The sequence below is a fragment of the Camellia sinensis genome, chromosome 10 (assembly GCF_055761805.1).
Source record: "Camellia sinensis isolate YWXY chromosome 10, ASM5576180v1, whole genome shotgun sequence".
NCBI lineage: Eukaryota > Viridiplantae > Streptophyta > Magnoliopsida > Ericales > Theaceae > Camellia > Camellia sinensis.
In genome coordinates, this window is record NC_138970.1 from 121,818,321 (window position 1) to 121,831,520 (window position 13,200).

The 13,200-nt window shown below is 36.6% G+C and overlaps 1 protein-coding gene across 3 annotated transcripts in view; it reads left to right on the top strand.

Annotated features, from left to right (window-relative positions):
- The first annotated feature begins 739 nt into the window (after positions 1–739).
- LOC114263338 (sterile alpha motif (SAM) domain-containing protein) overlaps positions 740–13,200 on the top strand; it is a 35,172-nt gene continuing 22,711 nt past the window's right edge. For 2 of the 3 annotated variants that reach the window (XR_003629596.2, XM_028203846.2), the window contains exons 1-3: positions 768–1,720; positions 2,371–2,568; positions 5,425–5,775. Coding sequence is in view for 2 of the 3 variants with exons in the window: in XM_028203846.2 (XP_028059647.2) it covers positions 776–1,720; positions 2,371–2,568; positions 5,425–5,775 (1,494 nt within the window). In the remaining variant the exon portion in view is untranslated. Of the gene's footprint in view, positions 1,721–2,370; positions 2,569–5,424; positions 5,776–13,200 lie in introns of all 3 variants that reach the window. The other variant, XM_028203844.2, reaches the window with a different exon arrangement.

Here is a 13,200-nt window from a genome sequence, read left to right on the forward strand (position 1 = left end):
GAAAAACTCAATTCAAATTTTTTTTTAAAAACTCATAATCAAATAAATTTTATCTTTTCAAATCATAATTTAAAACCTCATAAATTCAACTCCACACATAAATCATAATTTTAAAATCCTACTAAAGATTTGTGTGGACCTTTGATCATCCCAAACAACCAGATCATCTTATTTAAACACTGCCAAAATTTGGGGGGGTTTGGGAACTTAGTGCTTGTTTGGTTTGTTTTTGGAAGAGTTGTTTTTGAAAAAATTTGGGAGAGTTATTTTAGAAAGTTTTTTGGTTTGTTTGGTTGTATATTTTGAGAGAAAATTTTTTTGTGAGAGTTTGGGATGATTTGATATTTTGGAAGAATTGAATAGATGTGTGTGAGAGAAAAAATAATTGAGAATGAGAGATGAGAGAGAAAAAGTGATTGATTGATGTGTAAGAGAAAGAAGTGATTTTGAAAATTTTTTGAGAAAAATCTCAAACCAAACAATTTTTTAGAATTTTTTTTCTAAAACTCAAACCAAACAAGCCCTTAGTTTTTGGTTTTTTTTTCAATACAAGACAAATGTTTTACAAAATAAAAAAAAACAAATCCAAACAAATATCACATCAAACCCCATAATCATTTTACTTTTTCTCTTATAAACATCACATTCAACCATAAAAAAACCCAATTAACTTATCAAATACAAAAAAAAATTCTCTAATAGTAATATCTACAACTAAAAAAAAACCTATTTCCCAAACAACCACCATTGATTTTTTCACTTGGGGTGGGTGAGCATGGAATTTGAAAGTAGGCAATTTGAGCTGGTTCCCTCCATTTGCGTATTAGTTCAAAATTTCAAATACAGAACGTCTAACGCACTGCCACTGCCAGAACCCCCAACCCAACCCCCCTCTCTCCTTCATCATCATCATCATCATCATCATCTCTACACTACAGCAATTACCCAAATACTCAATTCAATTGTGTGCTTTCCTTGGTCATACATGGCCCAGAAAACGTATGTGGTGCTTCAGCCTCCTCATCACCACAACAACGACAATGACGACGACGATTTCCAAGATTCCTGCAGATCATCTCTACCACCTAAACCCCGGCCACAATCTCAGCCTCTGAAACCCTCCCCTTCCGCTAATACAGTTCGTCCATCCAAGAGACCCAAACCCCCCTTGGGTTTGGGATCCTCCTTTCCCTCAAAACCTGCAACAACTCCCCAACATTTTGAACCAGATTTCACTACCAACCATGCTTTTCCTTCCCAAGAAGAGGATTGCTCCTTGGATTCCATCGACTCAACCCTAGGTTCCGGGAATCCTCCTCATAATACTGTTGTTTCCATTGCCCGGGATTCTGCCTTTTCGGACCTGAATCGGAAAGGGGTTTATTCATCCAATTCATTGGAGGCTAGGTTACTCACCTCTATAGTCAATCCTGCTCCCTCTGATTATTCTGATAATAATGGTACCTTGGACAATGGTAACAACTCCTTTGATGAGTTTGAGCCTTGCACACAGCTTGATGTGTTGATTAAGTTATGTTCTGACGAAAATGAGCAAGATGGTCACTCCAATGGGATTGACTTTGCTCATCACCAAGAACACTGTTTCAATAATAGTCCTGTTTGTTGTCCCCTTTGTGGTAATGACATCTCAGATTTGACCGATGAATTACGACAGGTTCATACTAACGACTGCCTTGACAAAGACGAGACCACTCTAAATGTAATCCCCTTTATTTTGATTCGGTTTAAAACACACACACAATTGTTATTGCTTGACTGCTTTCTTGTGGATACTTGTTGGTGACAAATATACCTATGCATAGAGTTTTATGGCATGTTAATTTCAAAATTTGTTATTTCTGGATAAGTCAACCATTGTAATGGGGATGACACCTTGGCTGATTCTAGTTTACTTCCAAAGCAACCAACTACGTAATTTGTATCAACCGAAAATTCATTAATATCTTGTCTTTCCTGGTGGGTATGTTGGAATTTTTAACTCTCAACCACATGGCTGTACAAATTGCTATGCAATTCAGGTAAAGTTCAAGCTCTTCCCAAAGTTCTTTGTTTCGGAGCCTCACTTTACATTTAAGTTATGATTGTCGAGGACAATATTGGTGGTCTACACCATTGTACTTACCCAATAATAATACTGACTTCTTTGGTCTTTGGTGTGTTATTTCCTTATGTTCAAAAGTCTGTGTGTGGGTTTGGACTTCCTTGGCCATTGGTGTGGATGCATGTGTGTTATTTCCTTATGCTAAGAAAAATGAGATTCTTTGGATTTGCTAAGAGAATTGTATGAGCTATGATAAGCTATTATCTAATTGTAAATTTTGTAATGAAGTTCTAGGTTCTTTCTTGCAGTTGGTTTGTCCCAATGAGGATGTACAACCTCGGTGTTACGGACAAGTTGTTGATGCCTCTCCTATTAAATCTCCTCGGCAAATTGCTGATATCTCTCCTGTTCTGGAGTGGCTACGCGGTCTGGGTCTAGCTAGATACGAAGAGATTTTTGTTCAGGAAGAGATCGATTGGGACACTTTACAGTGGCTGACAGAAGAGGTATGCTTCATGAAACTAAATTTGACCAGGACATGAATCCTCAACTTAGAAAAAAGGATTTTATTATATTATATTATATTTTTGTGGAAGTAGAAAGGAACAGAATTTTGCTCCAGATCTGCCACAGAGGGCTACTGGTGTTGCTATCACTGCTATAACCTAATACTCTAAGCCTGTAGTGCATCATGCATTCTTGTTAACTGTACTTCTTTATAAAGGAATTAGTCCATAAAACAAGGTCCTTCTTGGTAATCATCCTCAAAACTGTTTTCTGTTCTCGAAAGTAGGATAAAACCAAATGATAAAAGTGTGGAAAGAATTGTATTATTGATCTCAATGAAAGTTCAGTACACAAGAGTTGCAAATGTAGGGAATACACCTGCAGAAGTCTGTTTCCAATCTTATACAACCACTTGCTCAGCTGACTCTAACTAACCATATCCTAACTGTTAATTGTATTAAACTAGTCTGCTATATAACTACTGATGCTTCTAGAAGAAGCTGAGCTGGATTCTCCTTGATCTCCTGAGCTGTTTCAGCTCTTGATGCTGCAGCTACTGAATTGAGATCAATTAGACTGAGGTGCTTTTCTGCAGCTATTGCTATTGCTGCTGCTGTTTCTGTTAGACTCAGCTGATTCATGACCTCGTGACACTATCTTCTCAAAAGAAAATGTGTTTGGTGTGGAAGTGTTTCAGAGAACTGTCTTGAACAAAATTTGTTGAAAACTAAAGCATCTGTAGGCAACAATTTAAAACAGTTTTCCAAGTTGTTAAAAATTTGGATTCATGGAAAATGAAAACAATTTGAAATGATGGTCTTGTCAAACTTTCAACTGTTTGAATCTCTAAAAAATTGGAAAGTGAAAGATGGAAACAAAGATGATGTCAATGTGAACGATACTAAATAGGAAGGTTGTGAGGATATAATTTAGTTTGCACTGGAATGTAAACAGGGAAATTTATATCAATGTAGTTTGGATGCATATCTGTATAGACTGTGTACATGTAGGTGTGCATGTGTGCCCGTATGAGGGCAAACTGGACCTGAGACACTTAGTTGCTGTCTACTGCGACCGGTGCTGAAATGTTGAATCTGACCTATTCGAACTATGAGTAGCTTTGGTCAAGGTTGTATGTAAAGAATTTGGGTTTGGGATGAATAATTGCACTCTGACCTGAGGTTGGTCCTGGCTTGGGATGAGGCCTTGTGTATCACCAACTCTCTTTTGCCTAATGTCATGTATAAGTATATTATTGTGAGTAGTTTACATCTGATATACTTATATGAAATATGCAAAATAAGTTATAAAACTGTCTCCAATCTGATTATTATTTTATTACCATTGTTATTATGTAGTTATCTTTGTGAAAGTTATTTTATTTTTCTGATTTGAAATATTGAGAGCTTCTCTCTCTAGCTGCTTCTCTCTCTGTGAGATCTCTCCAGATATGATGTGTAAGTTTCATTTTCTTCTGAGATTCAATGGCAAATCAATGATCTGATGCTAGTTCTGTGCAGACATTTAAGGTTGCAAATTTTTTTTATTGCATACAATAGGTAATTATGGAAGTGAAAACTAGTTTCAGTCGATATTAGAAATCTGGTAATCAGAGAACTCAACAAACTTTGGCTCCTTTTCTATCTATCCTTAGAAGTAGGGAGAGTGAAGGAAGAAACAAGTTGTAGCAGATGATGCTGAACCCTGTTTTGTTGCCGAGCTCAGCTGTTAGAGATTGAAGGATTGCATGGATCAGATTTGAGTACATAGCAAAATGAACCTTGATGAACATGATTGATATCCTGAAGCATGCTTCGATTGAATGATCAAGTAAGGAACAAGAATATGATTCAGTAGAAATCAAGGATGGTCCTGCAGTGAGGCAAATTGCTAGAATGCATAATGAAATTTTGCTTCTTTGAAGTGAATGGGAAATGAAGAATAAGCTTCTAAACAATAAAGAGTTGACTTGTGATCTTAGAAGGTGAACTGGATACCTGAGAACAGAGCATTTGGAAACAATAATAAGAATGGAATGGAATCTCACCAGATTTGGAAGCCTAAAGAACATTTGAAAACCTGGGGAAGATGATGGGGTTGAAGAACTCCACTGTACAGAGATTGAAAAAAAAGAAATATGTCAAGCAAGCCTATTGTTATCGAGTATCAGTTAAAACAAATGCAATTCAATTATTGTTATCCTCCTTAGCTCCTTTTGTGAAGAACAATAAAGTTGTGGTGAATCCTCCTCAAGAAAATAGAAACTGAGGGAATTCAAAATTGGAAGCAATGATTAATATGCTATTTCATTGCTAAAAAAACTACCCTTCTTTACCGTGAAGACCATTGCAAGCAGAATTGGGGTTGGATTTGGATTAGCTGAAATTTTATCCAATGAAATTGTTCAAATTTAATCAGGAAGGTTCTCAGAGACATCCTGGAATCTGGACCATGGCATTTTGCTGGGAGACTCTTGATATTGAAGAGATGGTATCCACAGATGGGAATCTTGAAGGGAAGTTAAGTTTACCAATATGGGTCCAGTTCTAAAATATTCGTTTTGAATATTGGATTGGACTGAGCAAGGCTTAAGCTATATAGCAAGTGCACATGTTTCAGCCATTTCTTGTACATATATTGTTGCCATTGCAGATTCTACCCACTGCAAAGACTGATTTTGTTACCTGAGTGAGTTGTGGTACTGATTTTCTAGGTTGGGCTTGGCTTTTCACTGAAACAAATCCATATATCTTGAAATATTTTGTTGCTGTTGCAGATCTTATGTCCATTACGTTTTAATGCTTTTGTTACTTGAACATGTTTTACCCATTATATTATTTTTTCGTCTCCTGCAGGATCTATTCAGCATAGGTGTTACTGCACTTGGTCCCAGGAAAAAGATTGTTCAATCCCTTAGTGAACTTAAAAAAGAAAGTTCCAAGACAACAGAGATAAGGACAAATGCCTCTAGAGATGTAACTGATGAGACTAGTAGAGTAGCTGTGAGCAAGTTGATTACAGATTATTTTCCTGGTTCTGTTGGTCACAGGAAAAAAGATTGCACTCCTTCTAGTGGACAACGTGAGATTGAAAAAAGTCACGCAGATGCTCGTCGTAAGCAGATTGTGGTGAAAAAGAATGTCATGAATGGAAAACTCAGGGACATTCCCCAGTGGTGCTGCATACCAGGAACACCATTTCGAGTGGTAAATGATGTTTCAACCATTTATGAATACTTGCTGTTTATTTTCTTACTTGTGTGGTTTTGGCAATTATTGATGATTGGATGATTTTCCTATATTTTGCAAAAACTGTGTGTTTTTACTTTCTCTTGAGAACTGGCAAAGTTGATAAAAGGATGTTGGTTTAATTGTGGGTTAGTACATTTTTAGGATTCTTCTTTATTAAAGACTTACATGGGGTTTAGCGTGATGCCACTCTCATCATGGATCCTAACTCCCTAGTTTCTTTATTGTTTTCTTATGCCCTTGTTGGTTTGAATCAACGTTGGTGGCATTATGAGATGGGTTTCAGAATCAAATAGATTAAATATACAAGTTTTTCTGCATGCAATATATGCCTTTGGTTGCCATATTTACCATCATTCAGGCTCGTCAAATTTTATTTTGTTTTTGTCTCATAGATAATGTGTGAAACAAACAACTTGAATTCTATTGACTGCTTGCCACCCTACGTTACACGAACTCGCCAGTTTAGGGTAGAGTACCCGTGTCGACACGACACGGGTACATGTACGAAATCCAGCCGAGATATGGTAATAAGAAAGTGGATACGGCAAGCAAGATCGAGTAAGCATACTTGAAGTGCTTGATGGCCTTGATCGAGTTCAAAGTGCGAAGTCGAAGTGCAATCTCGATCTCATCTTCCTTACCCATACTCGTGTCGATCTCCTGTTCTTCTCTCTCTCGATCTCTCTTGTTCTTCGTCTCTCGATCTCCTTCTCTCTCTCTCTCCCCTCTTTGTAACACAACCTCTTTGACTACTCCATTCCTCTTTTTAATTTTGTTTTTTTTGTTTCTTAAACAATATCACACCATTACTCCACTACTTTTAACTTTTATTTAAATATAATGACTCTCTATCTCACACCCCACTATTATTTAAAGATAATATTGACTCTCTCTCTTTCTCAACCTATTGTTAGAACAGGAAACAAATTAGAATAGGAAATATGTGATTGTATTTTCTTCTTTATTCCTTTGATTGGTGTAATGGGTTGGCCCAGATATTATGCCTTATGACACTCTTGAAATTACTCCATATTATTAATATAAAAGGGAATGAAGTCTAACTTATTCCCTAACTCTTTCTCTTCTCTAAACTTATATGTTATCAGAGCCAAAACCTTAGCCCATCCCTCCATTGCCTTTCTTCTCTTCTGTCAGAAGCCCATCTACAGTCTAATAGCCCAGTCGCCAGTCTACCCAGGCTTCCTAGGTCTTTGGCTCCTCATTTGGGCTCCCCGACAGCCTATTAGGCTTAGTCGGTAGCTTTACTGAGTCTCTAAGGGCTTGTCAACAGTCCTTCTGACTGTCTAGGGGCCTGTCGGCAGTCCCCTTGGCCTTCGTGGCCCTTGTTGACAGCATCTCTGGTATGCGTGACTCTTGTCGGCACCTCTGAGCCTTGGTTTGACTTCTGCCTCTGGTTCTGCCTTCGTCTCTCCTTTCATTTGTCTTGGTCGTTTGTATTGGTTGATTATTAAACACCTTTTTTATTCTTTTTTAAAACACAAAGAAAAAACAAAAAAACAAGAGACTACTTTTCTTCTTCTACTGTTAACTTCTTCTCCGGATGAGTGTCCAGAGTCACCCCCCTCTCCTAAGAGTCTAGGTAATTCTGATTCTAGTGCTTCTATTCCTGCTTTTTCAGATCTTGATGTTCCCATTGCTAATAGGAAGGGGGTTAGGTCATGTACTCAGCATCCTATTAGTAATCATGCCTCTTATTCTTATCTGTCTTCCTCATATAAAGCTTTTCTGTCTAAAGTGTCTTCTGTGAGTCTACCTATCAATTTTTAGGATGCTCTCTCTATTCCTGAGTGGAAACATGCCATGATGGAAGAGATGAGAGCTCTCAACAAGAGTGGCACTTGGGAGTTAGTGGAGTTATCTAGAGGCAAAAATCTAGTTGGGTGTAAGTGGGTGTACACAGTAAAACACAAAGCAGATGGTTCCATAGAACGGTTCAAAGTAAGATTGGTTGCTAAGGGCTTCACTCAGACTTATGGGGTGGATTACCAGGAGACATTTGAACCGGTTGCTAAGATGAATTTTGTGAGCATCTTACTCTCTTGTTGCAAATTTGGATTGGTACTTTATCAATTTAATGTAAAGAATGCCTTATGGAGACCTAGCAAAAGAGGTCTATATGAATATTCCTCCTGGTTTTGCGGATGCTAAGTCCAACGGTAAAGTATGCAGGTTCCGAAAGTCACTTTATGAGCTAAAGCAGTCTCCTAGGGCTTGGTTTGAAAAGTTTGCTCAAGCTATGCTGAAATATGGGTTCAAACAAAGTCAAGCTGATCACACTAGTTTGTGAATTACTCCTCACATGGTAAGACCACAGCTCTTATTATCTATGTTGATGATATTGTTTTGGCAGGAGACGATGTTGAGGAGATTCTTCATTTGAAAGAATATTTAGCCAAAGAGTTTGAAATTAAAGACTTAGGCTATTTGAAGTATTTTTTGGGCATTGAAGTAACTCGGTCCAAGGATGGCATCTTCATATGCTAGAGGAAGTATGTACTTGACTTGCTAAAGGAATCTGGAATGCTTGGAGGTAGACTATGTGATACATCTCTAGAACCGGGCCAGAAACTGAGTAAGGATCAAGAGGGAGATCCAGTGGACAGGGGGAGATACTAGAGACTAGTGGGCAACCTCATATACTTATACCTGAAGTCTTCTTCTAGAAAGGGTCTCTATTTTTCAAAACATGGCCATCTCAGTGTGGAGGCATTTACTAATGCAAATTGGGCTAGATCAATCACTGACAGACGATTAACTTCTGGATATTGCACATTTGTTGGTGGCAACCTAGTCACATGGCGAAATAAGAAATAGAATGTGGTGGTTAGATCTAGTGTTGCGGCAAAATTCAGGGCTATGGCTCAGGGTGTATGTGAGTTACTATGGATTAAACTATTGTTGGGAGACTTGGGAATCTATCAAACTGACTCCATGAGACTATACTGTGACAACAAGGTCGCAATCAACATAGCTCATAACGTAGTTCAACATGATAGAACTAAGTATGTGGAGATTGATAGACACTTCATCAAGGAAAAACTCACTAGTGGCATCATATGTATTCTATTTGTGAAGATCGGAGACCAACTAGTCGATGTTCTCACCAAGGGGTTAGGGAGCAAACCATTTCAAGGCATTCTCAACAAGCTGGACATGAGAGATATTTTTGCACCAGCTTGAGGGGGAGTGTTAAAATAAGAAATATGTGATTGTATTTTCTTCTTCTTTATTCCCTTGATTGGTGTAATAGGTTGGCCCATATATTATGCCTTATGGCACTCTTGTCATTACTCCATATTATTAATATAAAAGGGAATGAAGTCTAACTCATTCCCTAACTTTTTCTCTTCTCTAAACTTACACCTATTATTTTTAAAAAAATGACTTTATAAAGATAATGATTTTATTTTAAAATATTTTTATATTGTATTTAATTAATTAAATATTATTTAAAATTATTTTAATGTTGTATTTAATTAATTAAATATTTTTAATAAATATTTTTTTTAAATAACTATTTACCGTATCCCCGTACCCGTATCCAAATTTGGGTCCATATCCCCGTATCTTCCATTTTCAGTTTTAAGGTGTTTGACCTCTAGATATGCACTCACACTCGGTACTCGTACCCGAGTCCATGTAACATAATTGCCACCTATATTTCTAAAAAAAATTTGAGCCTATGATTGCTAAACTATGAAGCACAAATATTCTAGAAGGGTGTCGTATCTGTATCTGTATTAGATATCGGTACTCACATATATGTATTTGATACTTCCTAAACGTATTGAATACTTGTAATTAATTTCTTTAATTTTGAGTAGCAAATACTTTAGGTCACATATCCGAACTATTATAAAACTAAGATTGGGTTGTCCAACTTCATGCTCTCAATAAGAAAGTAAGATTTTTGTGGGATTGTCTCTTGGGTAATTTTTTGAGTTATTTGGTAGGAGCATAATACTTGGGTTTTTGTGGATAAGAGTGAGGATGTTGATTCTTTATGGGAGAAAGTTTGTCATTTGGTCTCTTTTTGGGTTTCAGTATCTTCTATTTTCAAGGAGATACCATGTTTTTATTTCTAGAGATTTGAGGGTGGTGTGTGATTTGATTTGTATCCCATATCCATATCCTTACTTTTTAGAAAGTAAGGATAAATAAAAAATATAAGATAAATTACACTTTCCCACTTAAAGCATTAGCTGCTTCTTCTTCCTCTTCTCTTCCTCCTTTTTTTTTTCTCCTTTACCTTGACCCTTACAGTTTATCTTTTCCCAATTTGGTCCTTAAACTATCTGATTATTTGCAACTTGTCCCAATTCCTAATGTCCAAATTTGTATTGAAAAATGCCATGTTAACTGCCATGAATTGCCATGTCAGTTACCGTGTATTATTTTAGCCAACCTATAATTATTTTCCCACATTGATTATTTAAGTATTGCATTTTTTCCCTATATAAATGAGTAAGATGAAGAAATGAAGAGAAAAAGAAAAAGGAAAGAGATGGAGAAAAAAGAAAAGAAAGAGAGAATGCAAAGAAAGAACGAGAGAAATGAAAAGCAAGAGAGAGAAAATGTCTTACAACTTTTTTGTTATTATAATAATATAGGTTCAACGAAGACATCTTTAATATAGCTCTAATGCCTTTAATTTTTTTTATATTTTTTTTGTATTAAAATAGGAAAAATCAAAATTTCATATCCCATATTTCTCACACACGAAGAATCTACTTTGAGGATTAGAATTTGTCTAGGATGTCTTGGGGTAAATAGGAAAAATCAGATAGCTTATGCATCAATTTCAGAAAAATATAATGCTTAAGGGGCCAATTTGGAAAAGTTAATTTTATTATATTTCCATATTAAATGCCACGTGATAGCTGACGTGTGCCACATGGCAGCGGACGTGTCATTTTTTGTTATAAATTAGACGGACGCTGGGACTTGGGCCAAATTGGGAATAATTGCATAGTTTAAGGACAAAAATGGGAAAAATTGAACTTTAGTAAAGTAGGAATGAGCAATGTTGCCCAATAGAGAATAATTTTATCCAAGTATATAAACATTTGATTTAAACATGCATTATTAATGCCTCATAATTTATTTGCATTTTAAAACTTATATATACTTATATATAGCAAATCACAAGCCACAATTAACCTCCACACTTTTCCCGTCCTCACACAGGTGGCATGTGGACGCTTCAAACCTTTCCACTTTCGTCGTCCTTACACGAACCGGCTAGTGGACGCCTCACAACATCCCTACATTCGCCGCCCTCATGCGGACCGGGCACGTGGGCACCTCACACACAATCCCATATTCGTTGTCCTCACATGAACCGGGCAAGTGGGCACCTCAAACACATTCCAAAAACATGAACATTTTTCACACAACACCCACAATCACAAGGATTCTCCAATTTTAATTATCAATTACCCATTTCATCAAATTCATGAACAATCCCTAGAGTTCATATGAAAATTTGGGGTTTTTCCGTACCAACATTTATTTTCCTTAGTCCAAGTGTATTTACTCCCTATTTCATAGTTGAAAGCATGATCCATCACCAATTTCCAAATAAATACCTTATCACACTAAACCTACATATATATATACATAATCCCATTCATCTCAATATTTCTATTTATCACAAGATTCACACCTATTTAGACCAAAACATAAATATACAAGGGTAAAGGTATTTCTACCTTAAGCAAAGAGCAAGTAGGCCAAGCTTTTAGGAGAATTCTTCTCAAAGATAAAATCCAATCGGTAGAGAGGATGATCTTCACGTGTACTTCTCTCTTTGCAAGTGATTTAGGCTAGATCTTAGAGAAATGAGAGAGATTTGGGGTAAGAAACTTAGGGTTTTTCGAAAGATGGTGTTTAAGAGAGGAGATGTAAAAATGGAAAGAAAATGAGTAAAAGTCGACTTTTTAAGTCAGCTATCCCGATAAACCGCTTGAGCAAACTTTCCATCACTCGAGCGAAGTACCAAAATACAAAGGAACTGCCCGAGCCTATGAAGCACGGACACGGACACGCATACGGACACGGACACGGGACACAGCAATTTCTAAAAAATAGGGACACGGACACGACAGGGGACACGGCAAATTTTTTAATTTTTTTATAAATGTTTTTATTTTAATACATATTAATTATTTTATTTATTTATTATATTTTTTAAATAATTAATTTTTTTATTTTATTTTACATACCTGTGTTTATTTTTTATTTATTAATATGTATGAGTATATATTATCTTACAATATGTATTATATATTATCTTATAAATATATTATATTTTATATAATAACTATTATATAATATATAATAATAATAGTTAACTAAACCCTCAGAATAGTTAACTATAATAGTTAATAATAATAGTTAACTATTATATAATATATATAATAATATATAATAATGTGTATGAGTATATAATAATAATAATAATAACTATTATATAATAAGTAAACCCTCAGAACGACAGAAGCAAGGGAGGGAGAGAAGGAGAGAGAGAGAGAGAGGGAGACAGGTCAAGGTCGCGATCGCGATCGCGATTGCGATCGAGAGAGAGAGAGAGAGATTGTGAAGGCGAGAGAGAGAGACAGATCGCGATCGTCTGGGGCTTGGAGCTTCGATGGAGCTTCGACCTTCTGATGGAGCTTGGAGCTTCGATCTTCGACAGGTTTGTCGCTCTTCACTCTCTTCCTTCACACTCTCTCCCTCTTTGCCGTGTCTCACGCCGTGTCCAGATCTGGACACGCGTGTCCCCTACAAGAAAAATAATTAAATTAAAGGGACACGGCAGATGGCGTGTCCCGTACGTGTCCCCGGCGTGTCTCCGTGTCTGACACCGCCACGGCGCTGATTTTGCCGTGTCTATGCTTCATAGGCTCGAGCGGTAAATGTAAGGTCTCAAAAGTTTTGCAGAGGTACAGTGAAAGTACTGGGAGTTCACATTTTACACTCGAGCGACCATTCCTTCGCTCGAGCGGTCTCACCTGCAAACCTGCGAGATACTGGGAGTTGCAAATCTCCGCTCGAGCGACCAAAAGACCGCTCAAGCGGTCCTCCAAAAACAGCTGTTATATCTACAAATAAAAGTAAAGTGGTCTCTAGCATCTCTTAAACTATCTTAAACTAATAGCGAATTTCTATTGAGCTTAGGTATAATAAAATGTTAAAAATTATAAAAATATATATTTTTACAAAGGTATCCAAGCCGTACCACCTTATTTTTTTAGGTTTTGTCGTATCATCATATTTGTATAGTATCATATTAGTATCTATTCGTATATGTTCTTCATAGCCGCTAAGTATAAAGGCTCTGCTTGTTTATTTTCTTTT